General features: G+C 49.1%; 2 protein-coding genes across 2 annotated transcripts in view; one reads left to right on the top strand and one right to left on the bottom strand.

Annotated features, from left to right (window-relative positions):
• Positions 1-16,424, bottom strand: part of MPIG6B (megakaryocyte and platelet inhibitory receptor G6b) — a 116,795-nt gene that overhangs the window by 97,193 nt on the left and 3,178 nt on the right. The gene's annotated exons all lie outside the window — the stretch shown is intronic.
• Positions 7,747-15,682, top strand: LOC309365234 (uncharacterized protein). The gene is made up of 3 exons (XM_081903465.1): positions 7,747-7,902; positions 12,800-12,922; positions 15,264-15,682. The coding sequence occupies exons 1-3, from the start codon at positions 7,851-7,853 to the stop codon at positions 15,473-15,475; spliced, it is 387 nt and encodes a 128-aa protein (XP_081759591.1). The 5' UTR covers positions 7,747-7,850; the 3' UTR covers positions 15,476-15,682.

Genomic DNA, 16,424 nt, shown 5'->3' with positions numbered 1-16,424 from the left:
ATTACGAGTCTACAACTCTTAACCACTACACCACACTGGCTCTCAGGAGGCTGAGGGAACACCCCACAAGGGAGAGTGTTCAAAAAAGGGTGAGAGGCTGCCGGCTCTGCAGGCAAGGGGTGAGAAGACTAGGCTCCTGAGCCCCACAGAGGTGCCGCAGAAAGGATGCCGTCGCCCAGGGGAGCTGTGGACTGGAAAAGGTCCGAAACCTTTGCCGCTTCCAATGTTCTGCCTCATGCCAGAGGGCAAAGACCATTTGAGGAGGGCTTCCATAGATGCTCGAGCGTGCGTCTAGATCTGCGTAGGAGCAGGCAGTTTTTCAGATACAGTGGTACCTCGGGTTAAGAACTGAATTCGTTCCGGAGATCCGTTCTTAACCTGAAACTGTCCTTCAGCTGAGGTACCACTTTAGCTAATGGGGCCTCCCCCTGCTGCCGCCGCGCAATTTCTGTTCTCATCCTGAAGCAAAGTTCTTAACCCGAGGTACTATTTCTGAGTTAGCGGAGTCTGTAACCTGAAGCGTCTGTAACCCGAGGTACAGAGGTATCTGAAGGTGTCTGTCCTTCGATTGTGCCCCACTTCATTCTTTGGTGGGCTGTTCTGCACCTGACTGTCTTGAAATATGTAGCTGAACCAGGTGACAGTGCGGAGTCTGCGAAGGAAGCCTGTAACCTGAATAGGAAGCAAAAGGTTTGCCGAGGCGGCATCTGTTATCAAAGACGCCATTTCCGGAGGGCTTCGGCGGGGGCCGGGGGGGGAAATAGCACTCCCCCAGCCCCCCAACCTCATGTTAGACCACCATGTGATGTTTCCGCAGGGCCACGTGTCTTCTCAGCTGGCTGGCTGATTCAATACACTGAGTGCCTGTTGTTATAAACAGTGAAATGGGCCTCTTTCGAGTCGCTAGGCATGCCAAAGGCATAAATCCTTCACGAGAGGGTGGGGCCTACGTGATCTGCATGGGTAACATTGCTGGAGTTGTAATGAGATTTTAATAAGCAACCCAAAGTAGCAGTTCCTTTGGAGAAGGACTACAAAAACATCCTGTGTCCAATCCCTGGCTTTTCCAGTAGAAGAAGGGCCTCAGCAGCAAAGAGGAGCAGCAGCTCCTCGGGTCTTTGTTTCACAGGCAGGATTCAATCCCCTATTGGCGAATTCAGGCCACGCAATTAAAGTGGATTTGGCACTCTCGTGCAACAAACCCTCTCCCCTCCTCCCCGAAGGAAATCTGACTTTTTTTGCTGCAAAGGAAGAGGTGGGGAAAGGCACCCAAACTGTGGCATAATCGTTTTATTGGTAAAAGGTAAAGGTAAAGGTACCCCTGCCCGTACGGGCCAGTCTTGACAGACTCTGGGGTTGTGCGCCCATCTCACTTAAGAGGCCAGGGGCCAGCGCTGTCCGGAGACACTTCCGGGTCACGTGGCCAGCGTGACATCGCTGCTCTGGCGAGCCAGAGCCGCACACGGAAACGCCGTTTACCTTCCCGCTGGTAAGCGGTCCCTATTTATCTACTTGCACCCGGAGGTGCTTTCGAACTGCTAGGTTGGCAGGCGCTGGGACCGAGCAGCGGGAGCGCACCCCACCGCAGGGATTCGAACCGCCGACCTTTCGATCGGCAAGTCCTAGGCGCTGAGGTTTTAACCCACAGCGCCACCTGCGTCCCCTATCGTTTTATTGACTTAGCTTTATTTAAGTGAACATTTTCCCGAGGGGTTTAGCTGTCAATCCCTTTTCCCAGGGAACTCTGGGAATTGTTAGGTCTACGAGGTGAACAGTGGGGGGGAAGTACCCTAAAAACTCTCACCCCCCTTAACAAACTACCCTTCCCAGGATGCTGTGGGGGAAGCTGTGTCTGTTTGAAGTGGTGCGATGCTGTTTTCAATGTATAGTGCAGATGGGGACCAACGCTTCTCACTCGCCTAGAGGGAAAGAAGCAAGGCGTGCGTCGTGCATACTGATACGGAAGGGGGGGCATGTCTTCTTCACCATCTTCTTCGCTACAATATATCCATTTATTTCAAATCGTCTATGTCAAAAGGGACTAGAATCTATAAAATTCATAGAAAACCAACGTGCCAATTTGCTCAATTTCTCTAGGACTCCATGACACCTTCCCTGTCCTCCATAATCCCTCAGGCAAGGTGTCAAGACCTTAATCCTGTCAAATCACTCTGCCAAGCCTTTCCTCCGTAGACTTTACATACTTAGACTATTGTCTTCTCATCACTGGTACTCAGGAAGTGCTTATCTGCGCATATCTCCAGCTCTGCATATTCCCCCTCCCTCCTCTGTATGTTAATCCGGTGTAACCCAACCTCTCTTTAATGTACAGTGGTGCCCCGCTAGACGAATGCCTCGCAAGACGAAAAACCCGCAAGACGAAAGGGTTTTTCGGTTTTTGCAACGCTTCGCTAGACGATTTTCCCTATGGGCTTGCATCGCAAGACGAAAGCCCATAGGGAAATCTCGGGGACCTTTTTTTAAATGCTGGCGGTGGGGAGCAAAGCCTTCCCCCCCCCTCCGGACTTCAGAAGAGGTCCAGGAAGGCCGGCGGGGGCGAAAGGCTTTGCTCCCCACCGCCAGCATTTTAAAAGCGGTCCGGGATAGCAGGGAAGCGCTTCCCGCTATCCCGGACGGCTTTTGAAGGCAGGCAGGGGGGGCAAAGACTTTTGCCCCCCCTGCCTGCCTAACCGGGGGCTTTTAAATCGCCCCGGGACTGTCCGGGGCGATTTAAAAGCCCCCGGACAGCTTTTGAAGCCTCCCCCCCCGCCCGGCTTCGGGGCATCATCCCGATGCCGGGCGGTGGGGCAGGAACGCCTCCCCCAGCCGCCCGGCTTCGGGGCATCGTCCCGATGCCGGGCGGTGGGGCAGGAAAGCCTCCCCCAGCCGCCCGGCATCGGAACGATGTCCCGAAGCCGGGCGGCCGGGCGGGAAAGCCTCCCCCCCCCGCCCGGCTTCGGGGCATCATCCCGATGCCGGGCGGTGGGGCAGGAACGCCTCCCCCAGCCGCCCGGCTTCGGGGCATCGTCCCGATGCCGGGCGGTGGGGCAGGAAAGCCTCCCCCAGCCGCCCGGCATCGGAACGATGTCCCGAAGCCGGGCGGCCGGGCGGGAAAGCCTCCCCCCCCCGCCCGGCTTCGGGGCATCATCCCGATGCCGGGCGGTGGGGCAGGAACGCCTCCCCCAGCCGCCCGGCTTCGGGGCATCGTCCCGATGCCGGGCGGTGGGGCAGGAAAGCCTCCCCCAGCCGCCCGGCATCGGAACGTTGTCCCGAAGCCGGGCGGCCGGGCGGGAAAGCCTCCCCCCCCCCGCCCGGCTTCGGGGCATCGTCCCGATGCCGGGCGGTGGGGCAGGAACGCCTCCCCCAGCCGCCCGGCATCGGGGCATCGTCCCGATGCCGGGCGGTGGGGCAGGAAAGCCTCCCCCAGCCGCCCGGCATCGGAACGATGTCCCGAAGCCGGGCGGCCGGGCGGGAAAGCCTTTGTCCCCCCTGCCTGCCTTCCCAGGGGCTTTTAAATCGCCCCGGACAGCGGAGAAGTCCTCCGCTGTTCCGGGCGATTTTAAAATGCCGCCCGCCAGAAGAGGTCGGAGGAAGGCTTTTTCCATAGGAACGCATTAATTGATTTTCAATGCATTCCTATGGAAAACCGTGCATCGCAAGACGAAAAACTCGCAAGACGAAGAGACTTGCGGAACGAATTAATTTCGTCTTGCGAGGCACCACTGTATTCATGATGTAACTGGTATGTATTTTGCACTGTATTCTGGGACATGGAGGGAAGTTTCAAAAGTTCATGTCACCGCTTTCTCGCTGTTCAATCTCGCCTTGAACCTGTTGCGCAATAAACTTGGATCTTCTGCAGCTTGCTCCTGTCTCCGGCTGAGCTCATTTTCCTCCGCAGGGACCCGCGGACTTAGTCCGACGAGCTGGGTGGCAGAGCAGCCTCGCACCCAGATTTTACCGTAACAATAGAAAGAAATCTCTGAAGGTGAGCGGTGGAAATGCAGCCCACACCTGTTGCTCTGCCCACTTGTTAACTCTGGCCCTGCCCACTAATCGCATGTGGCCCGTGGAAGGTTCCGGAAGGGGATATCAGACTGATAAAAATTCCGCACCCCTGCTTAAAAAAGTTGCTGAGGATTTGGAGACGCTTTTCCTTTTAGCTTAATCCGTTCTGAATCCAGAAATTTCGGGTGCTTGGTCAAATGCCCTGGGTTTAGCTAGGGGCAGGGGTGGAAGGGGGACGGAGAATTAACTGCCTCGCTCTTCTGCGTTTGTTCCGTGGGCCGCAATTCTCCCGTTACGGGGTGCCTGCGGCCCCAGCATGATTTGGCTGAGCCAGAGGCTGCTGTTGTTGACGCTCGCTTTCGCTGACGTCTTGCCTGCCTCGCCCCGGAGGCCCGGAGCCAAGTCAATTAGGCCTGTTAATCTCAAATCCCTGGAGCTTTGGATCAGGAGCACAAGCAGTCATTGAATCTGGCACACAAACTCCGTGCAGCTGAAGGCCCTCATTTCCAACCTGCCGTAGCGCCTTCTCTATCCAGCTTCAAGGGGTAACGGGATTAAAGGGGCTATTCTTAACCATCGTCTTTCGGCCCCGAGTTCGATTTCTGAAACTTACACACTCTGCGGTTTCCTCTGATGGCAGACAGCTTATCTGGGCCTCATCAGAACCAGGCAGGGCCACACCCACATCTAGTTAGTTTCAGCCTTCGACGACTCAGGGAGCGCTTCTTTTTCACATCGATTTGCCTGCCAAGGAACCGCCTTCAAAATGCTCCAGGGTCTTCTGACACGTGGGCACCTCCCGGCAGCCTGTTTATTCAGCATCCATCATAATTTACTTGTGCAGTGGTTACACTACGTAAAGCCCGGTGTATACTGTTTTAGACCAGAGTATTTAAAAGACTGGGCGCGGGTGGCGCTGTGGGTTAAACCACAGATCCTAGGGCTTGCCGTTCAGAAGGTTGGCGGTTCGAATCCCCGTGACGGGGTGAGCTCCTGTTGCTCAGTCCCTGCTTCTGCCCAGTTAGGAGTTCGAAAGCATGTCAAAGTGCAAGTAGATAAATAGATACTGCTCCGGCGGGAAGGTAAACAGCATTTCCGTGCACTGCTCTGGTTCGCCAGAAGTGGCTTAGTCATGCTGGCTACATGACCCGGAAGCTGGACGCCGGCTCCCTCGGCTAATAAAGCGAGATGAGCGCCGCAACCCCAGAGTCGGTCACGATTGGACTTAATGGTCCAATCTATTTAAAAGACTGTCTTCTAGCCCAGCCTTTGAGGTGATCAGTACAGCTTTGGATCATAATACCTCCAAGACCACATCTCCCTATGCAAACCATCCTGTGATCATAATCACAGTCCTTTCTTTGTGTGCCTTCTCCACATAAGGTCCGGAGGGTGGCGAAAACAGAGCGGGCCTTTTCCGTGGTGGCTCCCCATTTGTGGAATACTCTCCCCAGGGAGGCTTGCTTGGCACCTTTGTGACATACAGTGGTACCTCTGGTTATGAAGGCTTTGGGTTACAAACTCCACTAACCCGGAAGTAGCTGCTCCTGGTTGCGAACTTTGCCCCTGGATGCAAATGGAAATCACACGCCGGAGGCGCACGCGCAGCGGGAAACCCCATTAGCTAAAGTGGTACCTCAGGTTAAGAACAGTTTCAGCTTAAGAACGGACCTCTGGAATGAATTAAGTTCGTAACCAGAGGTATCACTGTATCTTTAGGCGCCAGGCAAAAACATACCTCCTCAACCAGGCCTTTGGCTGATTATATTCTACAGCTTTTTAAATGTGTTTGTTGTTAGAAGGAGTTATTGTTTTGTTGTTTCTGTTTTAAGTATTTATTTATGCTTCTATCTTGTATATCTTCTGAACCGCCCTGAGATCTTTTGATGATGGGTGGTATAATAATAATAAAACAGGAACAACAACAATTATTTAATTGTTTATATCCTGCCCATCTGGTTGGGTTTCCCCAGCCACTCTGGGCTGCTTCGCTTCCAGCAAAATATTAAAATACAATAATTCATCAAATATTAAAAGCTTCCCTAAACAAGACTGCCTTCAGATGTCTTCCAAAAGTCAGATAGTTATTTCCTTGACATCTGATGGGAGGGTGTTCCACAGGGCTGGTGCCACTACTGAGAAGGCCCTCTGCCTGGTTCCCTGTAACCTCGCTTCTCGCAGTGAGGGAACCACCAGAAGGCCCTCGGAGCTGGACCCAAGTGTCTGGGCTGAACAATGGGGGTGGTATACAGGGGAGAGGCTGTTTAGGGCTTTAAAGGTCAGCACCAACACTCTGAATTGTGCCCTGGAAACATACTGGGAAGAAGAGGAGGAGGAGGAGGGGGTTCTGAGTCCTTCGCCTCAGTGTGATACGTACTGTGATACGTACTGATGCAAAACAAGCCTTATGAGGAATGGCTGAAGAGCTGGGTATGTTTTGCCTGGAAAAGAGGAGACTGAGAGGAGATATGATAGCCATCTTCAAATCATGTGAAAGGAATGTCACATGGAAGATGGAGCAAGCTTCCTGACAGTAAGAGCTGTTCGACAGTGGAATTTGCTGCCAAGGAGTGTGGTGGAGTCTCCTTCTTTGGAGGTCTTTAAGCAGAGGCTTGACAACCATATGTCAGGAGTGCTCTGATGGTGTTTCCTGTTTGGCAGGGGGTTGGACTCCATGGCCCTTGTGGTCTCTTCCAACTCTATGATTCTATGATTCTAAGCTTGTTTTCTCTGCTCTGGAGGGTAAGACCCAAATGTCAGGAGTTCAGCCTACACTCGAGTAGAACACTGGCAGAGACATATGCCCGACTGGCATGTTCTCTCCCTCCTGGTCGATCGTTCGGGAGTTTCAAAAGCTTTCTTCTGCCCGAACATCACAGCGACCGATGCCAACCGACACCAGCACACTTAGGGATCCCCAGAGTCTGCGCAACTTGCATAACAGACCTCAGCAACTCAGCATTTTGGCCAATCTACTTTATTTACATATAAACACACACGGAGCACTGCAACATGGCTCCCTCTCTCTCCAGCATCAGACAGCAAAGAGAAAAAGAGCAAAGGACAATAGTCCCACTTCACGGAACGCAGTAACACAAACATCCTGTCTCCGTTACTTCCCACTTTGTGGAGTCAAAACATATACCATCATGTGATAGACAAAAATCCCATGACTGCAATCATGGAACAGGAATTCTAACACCGAACCAATGGCTTCAAGTTGCAGAAAAGGAGATTCCATACCAAAAAACTTTCTGACAGTGGAACGGTCTCCCTCGGGAGGCTGTGGACTCTCCTTCTTTGAGGTTGGTTGGCCACCTGTCATGGATGCTTTCGGATTCTCAGAATTCCTGCATTTCAGGGGTTTGGACTAGATGACCCTTGATTACCTTCCAGCTCTTAAAATTCTATGATTCTATGATTCTATCTTCTTGATAGAACACCCTGGATGGCTTCAAGAGGATGGCTGAACACTTACTTGTTACTTCTGAGTTATTTACTTCTTCCTACTTATTTGCCGGTGAACTTGCATGGGATTTCACTTTTAAAATTTTACCAGAAACAAGCTAATTTAAAAAGGGAGCAGGCTGTTTTTCAAGCATTACAAAGGAAACTCTGAGGAAATGGGAGTTTCCAAGGACGCCTGAGTTTCTTGCCACCGTTTGAAAAGCACTGTCCTCCTCAATTTCTGCCTTCCCAGCCTCTTCTAAGCCCGGATGTTAAATTAACTTTAATCACATGAAGAAGGCTGCTCATTAGTGGGGTGGAAAACTTTAAAAGGGACCCTCTACCTAGCCCAGTCAGGCAGTTCAAGAGCCAAGAGAGACAGGATAAGGCCAAAGATGAAGGTCGTGTTTTTGGTCAGCTGTGCAACCCTCCTTCTCCTTCCATCAGGTAAGTGGAAGTTAACTGGCGGGCCTCACCCAATCCTATACCCTCTTACTTCTGAGTAGCAGTAGGGGAGGAATTCAACTCTGTTCACATTTAAAGGTGGCTCCACCTTAATCCACACTTCCCAAAACAATTTGTAAACCAAATCAAAGCCACCCTTCAAAATTTGGGCCTTTCTGAATTTTGCAATGCACTTTTCCAGCACAGTAATTTGAGGGCACAAGAAGAAGGGGACGACAGAGGACGAGATGGTTGGACAGTGTTCTTGAAGCTACAAACATGAGTCTGACCAAACTGCGGGAGGCAGTGGAAGACCGGAGTGCCTGGCGTGCTCTAGTCCATGGGGTCACGAAGAGTCGGGCACGACTAAACTACAAAACAACAACAATATGTTCAAAAATGCACATTATCCGGGAGGGGGGGGATTTGCTTTTAAATGCATATATTTGTGAAAATAGCATGCAAAGATGCATCACGTTAGGAAAAGGTACCCGTGAAAATGTGTACGTTGGGCAAAAAAAATCACACACGTATGCGTACATTAGGATAATTTTGTTCTGAGATGCTGATGGATTTTCATGGAAATCACAAAGCGACATCGAGACCTGGGGAACTGAAAGCCTGGAAGGATGAGAAATGGGGGATAAATTGAAAAGGAGAGGTTTGCCCTTCCCTGATTCCCAGCAAACAAGTGTGGAATTGTACTGTGAGCAAGTAATTTGGAGCAGAGGAGCAGGTAGACCCTGGGATTTTAGGATAGCTGAATGCAAATATAAAGAAAATACTTGGGAATGCATTCCTGACAACATACAGATGGATTGATGTTTCAGGCTGACTGAGTTGAAAAAGAATTATTCTCTTTACACTTGGCTAGCTGATAACTTTTGTGATGGTTCCCTGATTGCTTCACTGAATGTTCATGTGTTGTGGGTTGTATATAATTTCTGTTGTCTACTGGTTTCGCTCTTAGGTTTGCTGTAACCCAGTGTATAAGTGTACATGCACATGTTTTTATTGATTCTTTGCCTGGTTGTTTTTTTTTAATGGAAAGTCTTGATAAACTGTTCACTTAAAAAAAAAAAAACATTTTATATTATCTTATATTGGTTTAGCTCCTGTGGTGCTAAACAGGCAGACAGGCATCAATGTAGTCAGTAAAGTTTTCCCAGAGCAGAGCTGGAACAGAGTGGAAAATTGGGAAGCCTAGCAAATAGATATATGTGGGGTTGAAGAATGCCTAATCAACATTTGGGAACATGGAGGACTGTGATTGAAACTGTGGACCTCCTCAGACATAAGGCAAAAACAGTGCAAAAATAACATCTCTTTGTACACAATGCCGTCAACATACAGGGGCTTTACACTTTAAGAAAGAAGGCAGATCCTTGCCCCAAGGAGCTTACAATCAAGTTGGCACAAGGGAGGCCATAACAGGAGGAAAGGGGCAGAGCCATAGCTCAGAGACAGAAAATCTGCCTTTCATGCAGAAGGCCAGACCCTCCAAGTGACCCGATTTTCTAGGGACAGCCCCGGATTTACAGAAGCCACCCTGGTTTCTGATTTTATCCTGGAATGTCCTGCTTTTCCTTAGGACGGCCTGATTTTCATCAGAGAAATATTGGAGGATATGGAGTTATGTGACCCGCTGGGCCAAGGAAATAAGTAACGACACAACCTTCAGAGGACATAGGGAAGCTTTGTTTATTGTTTAATGTTTCATTGTTTTGATATATGTTGGAAGCCACCCAGAGTGACTGGGGCAACCCAGTCAGATAGACAGGGCGTTAATAATAATAATAATATTAATAATATTAATAATATTAATAATATTAATAATATTAATAATATTAATAATAATAATAATAATAATAATAATAATAATACCTCCGTTGTCGAACATAATCAGTTCCGGAAGACCGTTCGACTGAATATTCGACAACCATGGCACAAAGGGCGGTTGGCGAAGTCAACGGGGAAAATTGGGTGGGGACACACAACGGAAGGCATTCGACTTCTGAAAAGTGTTCAAAGATGGAAGAAATTACTTCCGGATTTTACAGCATTCGAAAACTGAAATGTTTGGCTTCTGAGATGCTCGTTACATACGCTTCAGGTTACAGACTCCGCTAACCCAGAAATAGTACCTCGGGTTAAGAACTTTGCTTCAGGATGAGAACAGAAATTGCGGCGGCAGTGGGAGGCCCCATTAGCTAAAGTGGTGCTTCAGGTTAAGACCAGTTTCAGGTTAAGAACAGATCTCCGGTACGAATTAAGTCCTTAACCCGAGGTACCACTGTAATGGAATAGGATGTCTCTATTTTCATCGAGGAATTGTTGGAGAGTATGGTAGGTCCCAAGTTCTATCCTCAAAGGGAGACTACAGCGTGAAACAGGTGAATTGCAATTCATCAAGAAGTTCTGAATGAAAATAATGGGCGTTTATCCAATGCAGGATGTCTGTTTCCATCGCCACTGCTTTGTGAATGATGATCGCTGCAATTGTGTTTGCCTTTTAAATGCAATTCTCACAGTCTGATTTCCTGCGTTTCCATTTCCTTCCAGCCTCACTGCTACCCGTTCTCTCTCTTCTCTTCTCTTCTCTTCTCTTCTCTTCTCTTCTCTTCTCTTCTCTTCTCTTCTCTTCTTTCTCTCTCTCTCTCTCTCTCTCTCTCTCTCTCTCTCTCTCTCTCTCTCTCTCTCCACTCAATTTAGGAATAACATTCCACACAGCTGATGAAGCAGACCCCAATGCACGCCACAATAAATGTGTTCGGCCTCAAGAAAATTGGGGTAGCACCCTCAGCAATACACGGGAGGCCAAGGGGGCCTTGGCCCGGGATTGTTGGCCTGAGAATTTAAGCATGTCTCCTATACACGTATAAGGGATGTGGGTGGCGCTGTGGGTTAAACCACAGAGCCTAGGACTTGCCAATCAGAAGGTCGGCGGTTCGAATCCCCGCAGTGGGGTGAGCTCCCGTTGTTCAGTCCCTGCTCCTGGCAACCTAGCTGTTCGAAAGCACGTCAAAGTGCAAGTAGATAAATAGGTACCACTCCAGCGGGAAGGTAAACGGCGTTTCCATGCGCTGCTCTGGTTCGCTTAGTCATGCTGGCCACATGACCCGGAAGCTGTACGCCGGCTCCCTCGGCCAATAAAGCGAGATGAGCGCCGCAACCCCAGAGTCGGTCACGACTGGACCAAATGGTCAGGGGTCCCTTTACCTTTACCTATACACGTCCCTCTTGTTTGCCTATAAATTGTGAGTTGGGGGTATAGAATTTCAGCCGATGCACTTTCTCCCAGTGCCGCAACATCATTCCGATGGGAAAAGCAGCACAGTCTTAACTTCTCTCTCATACATGCAACTATTCAAGGCGCTGACCTATAATCTGCCAATCCTCTGCATGGAAAAGGAAAAGTCACATGCAGGACTGAGAAGGGGGAAGGACTTTGGGAGAAGGAGGGAAGAGCTTGGAATCCCCACCCAGGACACCCCAAAGTTGAAGGCTGCTAGGCTGTGACCCTTCTGCAATAAGGCTCTTTTCACTGAGTTATCGAAGTAAGATGTTCTGGAATAAAGCAACAGCTGTTCAGCATAATAAGGCAGTTCCTTTACAGCGAGAAGCATCTGGCAGAGCTAGAGGCCTGCTTGCCCACGGGGAAATAATCATATCCTGAGATTAATGGGATTTGGAGGGATATGTTTCCCCCTTGTGGAAGTAAGGAGGACTAACAGCAGCTGTGTTGTGGTAACCCGATTACTGCTGTCATGAATAGTCAAACTATGCTCGTGTTGCATGCATTTAATTGAATCGTCATAAACTGTGCCACGTGGGTCAATATCCAAACCCAATATTTTATTCAAGTTGGCACCGCTGAAAAAAGAGGGTTCTTATAAATATCTTTATTAAATTTTCTGTTTTACAATTTAGAATACTCACTTAAACATCCTTAAAATATCAATTTCCCTTCTTCTCTTTCCATGGTTCATTTTGCATATCATAAATCCCTGCATATTTTACAAAAGCTAAACCATTCGGTATTCCATCATTGCATCCATCAAAACTTATTTACACTGTTCGTTTTATCTTAATGCTGCCAACATTTTCGGGTGTACACAATTTCCCCCTGTATATTCAATAAACATTTTCCAGTCTCCTCTAAACGTATGTTCTTCTTGTTCTCTAATTCTTTATGTTAAGTCTGCAAGCTGCGCATATTCCGTCAGTTTAAGTTGCCATTCTTTAGTTGGGACCTCACTCATTTTCCATTTTTGGGCTCACAAAACACGGGCCGCAGTAGTAGCATATAACCTTACGCTAACTTGACATTAAGAGTCTCATGTTCAACCGACTGAGCTATCCCTGTTTCATTGAATTGTGAAATTGCTTTGTGATACAGTGGCACCTTTAAGAACTTAATTCGTTCCAGAGGTCCATTCTTGACCTGAAACCGTTCTTAACCTGAGGTACCACTTTAGCTAATGGGGCCTCCTGCTGCTGCCACACAATTTCTGTTCTCTTCCTGAGGTAAAGTTCTTAACCTGAGGTACTATTTCTGGGTTAGCGGAGTCTGTAACCTGAAGCATCTGTAACCTGAAACACTTGTAACACAAGTTACCACTGTACTTCATAAGAGGCAGTTCATAAATGAAATAAGTTTTTTAGTATTATTGGCTACCATTTTTTCTACACCTGGAATATTTGGCCTCCGGATACTGTTGGACTCCAATTCCCATCAGCCCCAGGCAGCTTGGGCAATGGGCAGGAGTGACAAGAGTTGTAGTCCAACATTTGCAGGAGGCAAGATGTTGCCCATCCCTGGTCCGCACCACTGTGCCAATTTAGAGCTCTGATGTTCAGTACTTTGTGCCTTAAGGCCACCTTTGTTCTTTGCCTTCAGGATCCGCCTTGCGATGCTACACCTGCCTGTTCCCTACCATCTCCCCGCTGGACTGCCTGAAGTTCCCCACACCATGCGGCCCGTCTCAGAGATGCCTCACATCCGTCATCAGAGGGCACAGAGGTTCTGCTGCCAGATTTCTAGAGATCGCTTTTACCAATAGTTTTGACGTTTTGATCCTGCTTTTGTCAAGGCCAGAGAAAGAAATCCTGGGAACGTGGGAGGAAGAGAGGAGGGAATGTTTTCAGAGATGGACAGGGAGCAGCCCTGAAGCTACCACTCCCTCTAGAAGCAAACTCAAAATATTTAGTGCTAATAGAAATGGGAGACAAAAACAGGCCCAGTAAGAAACAAAGGGGAAAGCACCCACACACTGGGGGAACCTGGATTTTATTTTGCTTTATTATTTCTTAGATTTATGTACCACCTTTGAAGGAAGTGGTTTGTCCACTGGGCTTGTCCACTATGCTCAGGAGTATAATGGTACCTTGGATCCTGACTGCCTTGGTACTCGGACGTTTTGGCTCCTGAATGACGCAAACCAGTGTTCCAGTTTGCAAATGTTCTTTGGAACCCGAACGTCCGACGGGGCTTCCGCGGCTTCCGATTGGTTGCAGGAGCTTCCTGCAGCCAATCAGAAGCCGTGCTTTGGTTTTCGAATGTTTTGGAAGTCGGACGGACTTCCGGAACGGATTCCGTTCGACTTCCAAGGTACAACTCTAATGGACTTCTGAGTGTCAGCTGGGAAGAGGAAAAGAGCAGAATGAATGCTGCCCTCCATCCTCTCCTCTATTCGCTTAAAATATTGCAGTGGAGAGTGTGGCCGGCTGGCACCCTGAGCTCAGGTTTCAGGGTGAGGCTACGCTGCCCCATTTTATTACAGATCCCACTCACTCCTCTTAGGTTCCAAAGCCAGCTTCTCTGTTGTTTACGCTGGAAGCAGATCCAGCCCTTTCTTTTAGTCAAAGCATAGTAACGAGCAAAGGAGGGTTTTCAGTTTTCCAACGCCAGAAAACAATAGAACCAAGTCTATTAAACATGACCCAACTTTTCTTGTTTGGGTGTATCTCCCATCAGTGTAGTGGCAAGATTGCTGGGCCAGGGCCTGGGAGTCGAGGGTTCAAATGTCCATTCAGCCAATGAAGGAAACGGGGGCCAGTCGCTCTCTCTCAGCCTCTGCTACCTCACAGGGTTGTTGAGAGGGTGAAATGGGAAAGGCGGAGAACTCTCCACACCACTCTCTGCAGGAAAGGTGGGTTATAAATGCAATACTGTTCATAGGTAAACAGTGTTTCTGTGCGCTCTGGCTTCTGTCACGGTGTCCCGTTGCGCCAGAAGTGGTTCAGTCCTGCAGGCCACATGACCCAGAAAGCTGTCTGTGGACAAACGCCGGCTCCCTCGGCCTGAAAGAGAGATGAGTGCTTCAACCCCATAGTTGCCTTTGACTGGACTTAACCGTCCAGGGGTCCTTTACCTTTACCTTTTTTTACTGTTAATAACAATTCCTGTTTGCAGTTGGTATACTCCTGCTGCTCCAAACAAGGGAAAGCAGCACCTGAAGTTATCATGCAGAATGTTCCAGGTTCAAATCCCTGCCAAGTCCAAGTTAGGGTTGGGAATGTCCCTGTGTGAATCCCTGGAGAGTCGCTGCCAGCCAGTGTAGACAATATTGAGCAAGGTGGACCCAAGGATCTGACTCGTTATAACTCAGCTTCCTGAGTTGGCAACTCCCTTTCCTCACGCAACATGGCCCAGACCATGGACTGCTTGAAAATTGTGGAGATTCCTGGTGGAACACAGAGTACCGTATTCTTCGACCGATAGGACGCACCCGACCATAGGACGCACCTTGTTTTAGAGGGGAAGAACAAGGGGGAAAAAATCTCCCCCTCTCTGCTCAGCGAAGCGGCAGGAGAAACGGAGCCCCTTCCATTTCTCCTCCCGCTTCGCTGAAGGGGCGCTGCGCAGCTCTCCCTCTCTGCTGAAGCCAGGAGAGTCTTGCTCTCCCAGCTTCAGCAAAAGGAACCCGAAGCCTTCGGAGCGCAGCATGAGTTCCCACTGCGCTCCAAAGGCTTCAGGTGGCTATTCCTGAAGCCTGGAGAGCGAGAGGGGGTCGATGCTCCCTCTGCGCTTCGGAGGCTTCGCGTTGCTATCGCTGAAGCCAAGGAGCCTGCATTCACTCCAAAGGACGCACACACATTTCCCCTTAGTTTTTGGAGGGGAAAAGTGCATCCTATAGAGCAAAAAATATGGTAATTTTCCTGCAATTGTGATGTACTGGAGGGTTTTGAATCGTAATTTTATAGACTCCCCCTAGAGCGACTGAACGAAGCTCACAGGCCACAGTTGGGAAACACCTGATTTCAGATGTTCACTTTTCAAGTCTATGAAAAGGAAGAAATGGGTGCATGTGGGATTGCCCTTGATCTTCTGTTCACCCTCATCCCTGATCTCTTTTCCTCAGGTGCCCTGGAACTGGTTATCTATGAGAAGACCTGTGGGGATTCTTCGATGTGTGGGGCCCACGGCACCCGATCCATGCTGGGAACCAATTTCACCTTTTATTCTTCCTGCTGCGACACTGACCTGTGCAACTCAGCTGCCAGGGGGCCGAGCCTTTTCTGGGGGCAAGCCGCCCTGATCCCTCTGTCAATCATCCTGGTCAACCTCCAATGAGAGCCAACCCCCGAAGCAGCTATGCCCCAGGGTGTGAGACGACTTGGGACCAGTCACCTCATACCGCTGCTTTCTCTCGGCCCCCGATAACCAAAATGCTCTGGAAGAAGTCTAAATAACAGCTTTCCTGGTTTCACATCGCTTTTTTCATCTCTTTCTTTGGGTTATCTTCTTAACTGCAATTTGTGCACGGAAATTTATTTTAAACCACCCCCCTCCAGCTATCTGATGCTACAGTTGGCTTTGCATTAAAAAGAAGAGGGGGGAAATTTGGTAGGATGGTAGAAACAGAGGGGCACAAGCCTCTCCTCTTTCTTTGCCTTTTCTATGCTTTCAAAATTCAGAGTGTAAGCTGCTTGGGGCAGAGCCCTGTTTGTTTGCTGAAGCCTTCCTTGCCACATGATTTGGATTATAATTCCCATGGGAGTTGAATGATAGAATTGTAGAGTCCAACCCCCTAGGGGGGAGGAATCTCAACTAAAGCATCCAAATCTAAACCGCGTTGATGTTGTCGTCCCCTTACAATCAAGTGGTATATAAGCTTTATGGAATGAATAAAAATGAATGAAAATAAATGAAATGAAATGAGTACGTCTAGCTACATCTGGAGAGCAGAAGGCTGGGAAAAGGTGGCACTTTAGATGCACCGCGTACCACGGGTACGTAACAGCAACAACCACCTTGAACTGGAATTTCCAACAAGATTTGGGAGACAGTGACCTGGTTTCCTACCCCCACCAATTAGCAAGGGGAAGGAATCCTTCAGAAAGCGAGCTAAACCTTTAAAAAACAAAAAACCATTGCAAGTTTTCGAGGGCACTTTGTTAAGGATTATTTAGTTATAGAATGCCCTGACTAAAAAGTGGGGTTTAGTGTTTTAATGTTATTTTAGGCATCATCTAGCTAGGAGGAAGTGGTGCTGTGGGTTAAACCACAGAGCCTAGGACTT

The sequence above is a fragment of the Podarcis melisellensis genome (genome assembly GCF_964234715.1).
Source record: "Podarcis melisellensis genome assembly, chromosome: 2".
Taxonomy (NCBI): domain Eukaryota; kingdom Metazoa; phylum Chordata; class Lepidosauria; order Squamata; family Lacertidae; genus Podarcis; species Podarcis melisellensis.
Note: the sequence above shows the minus strand (reverse complement) of the source record. Positions and strands in the feature narration are given on the sequence as shown.

Bases quoted from the DNA above. Each gene is read 5' to 3' on its own strand.
- LOC309365234 (XM_081903465.1), top strand. From the start codon at position 7,851: ATGAAGGTCGTGTTTTTGGTCAGCTGTGCAACCCTCCTTCTCCTTCCA. The intron at 7,903-12,799 runs GTAAGTGGAAGT...CTTTGCCTTCAG, and splicing joins CCTCCTTCTCCTTCCATCAG to GATCCGCCTTGCGATGCTAC. The intron at 12,923-15,263 runs GTTCTGCTGCCA...TCTTTTCCTCAG, and splicing joins CGTCATCAGAGGGCACAGAG to GTGCCCTGGAACTGGTTATC.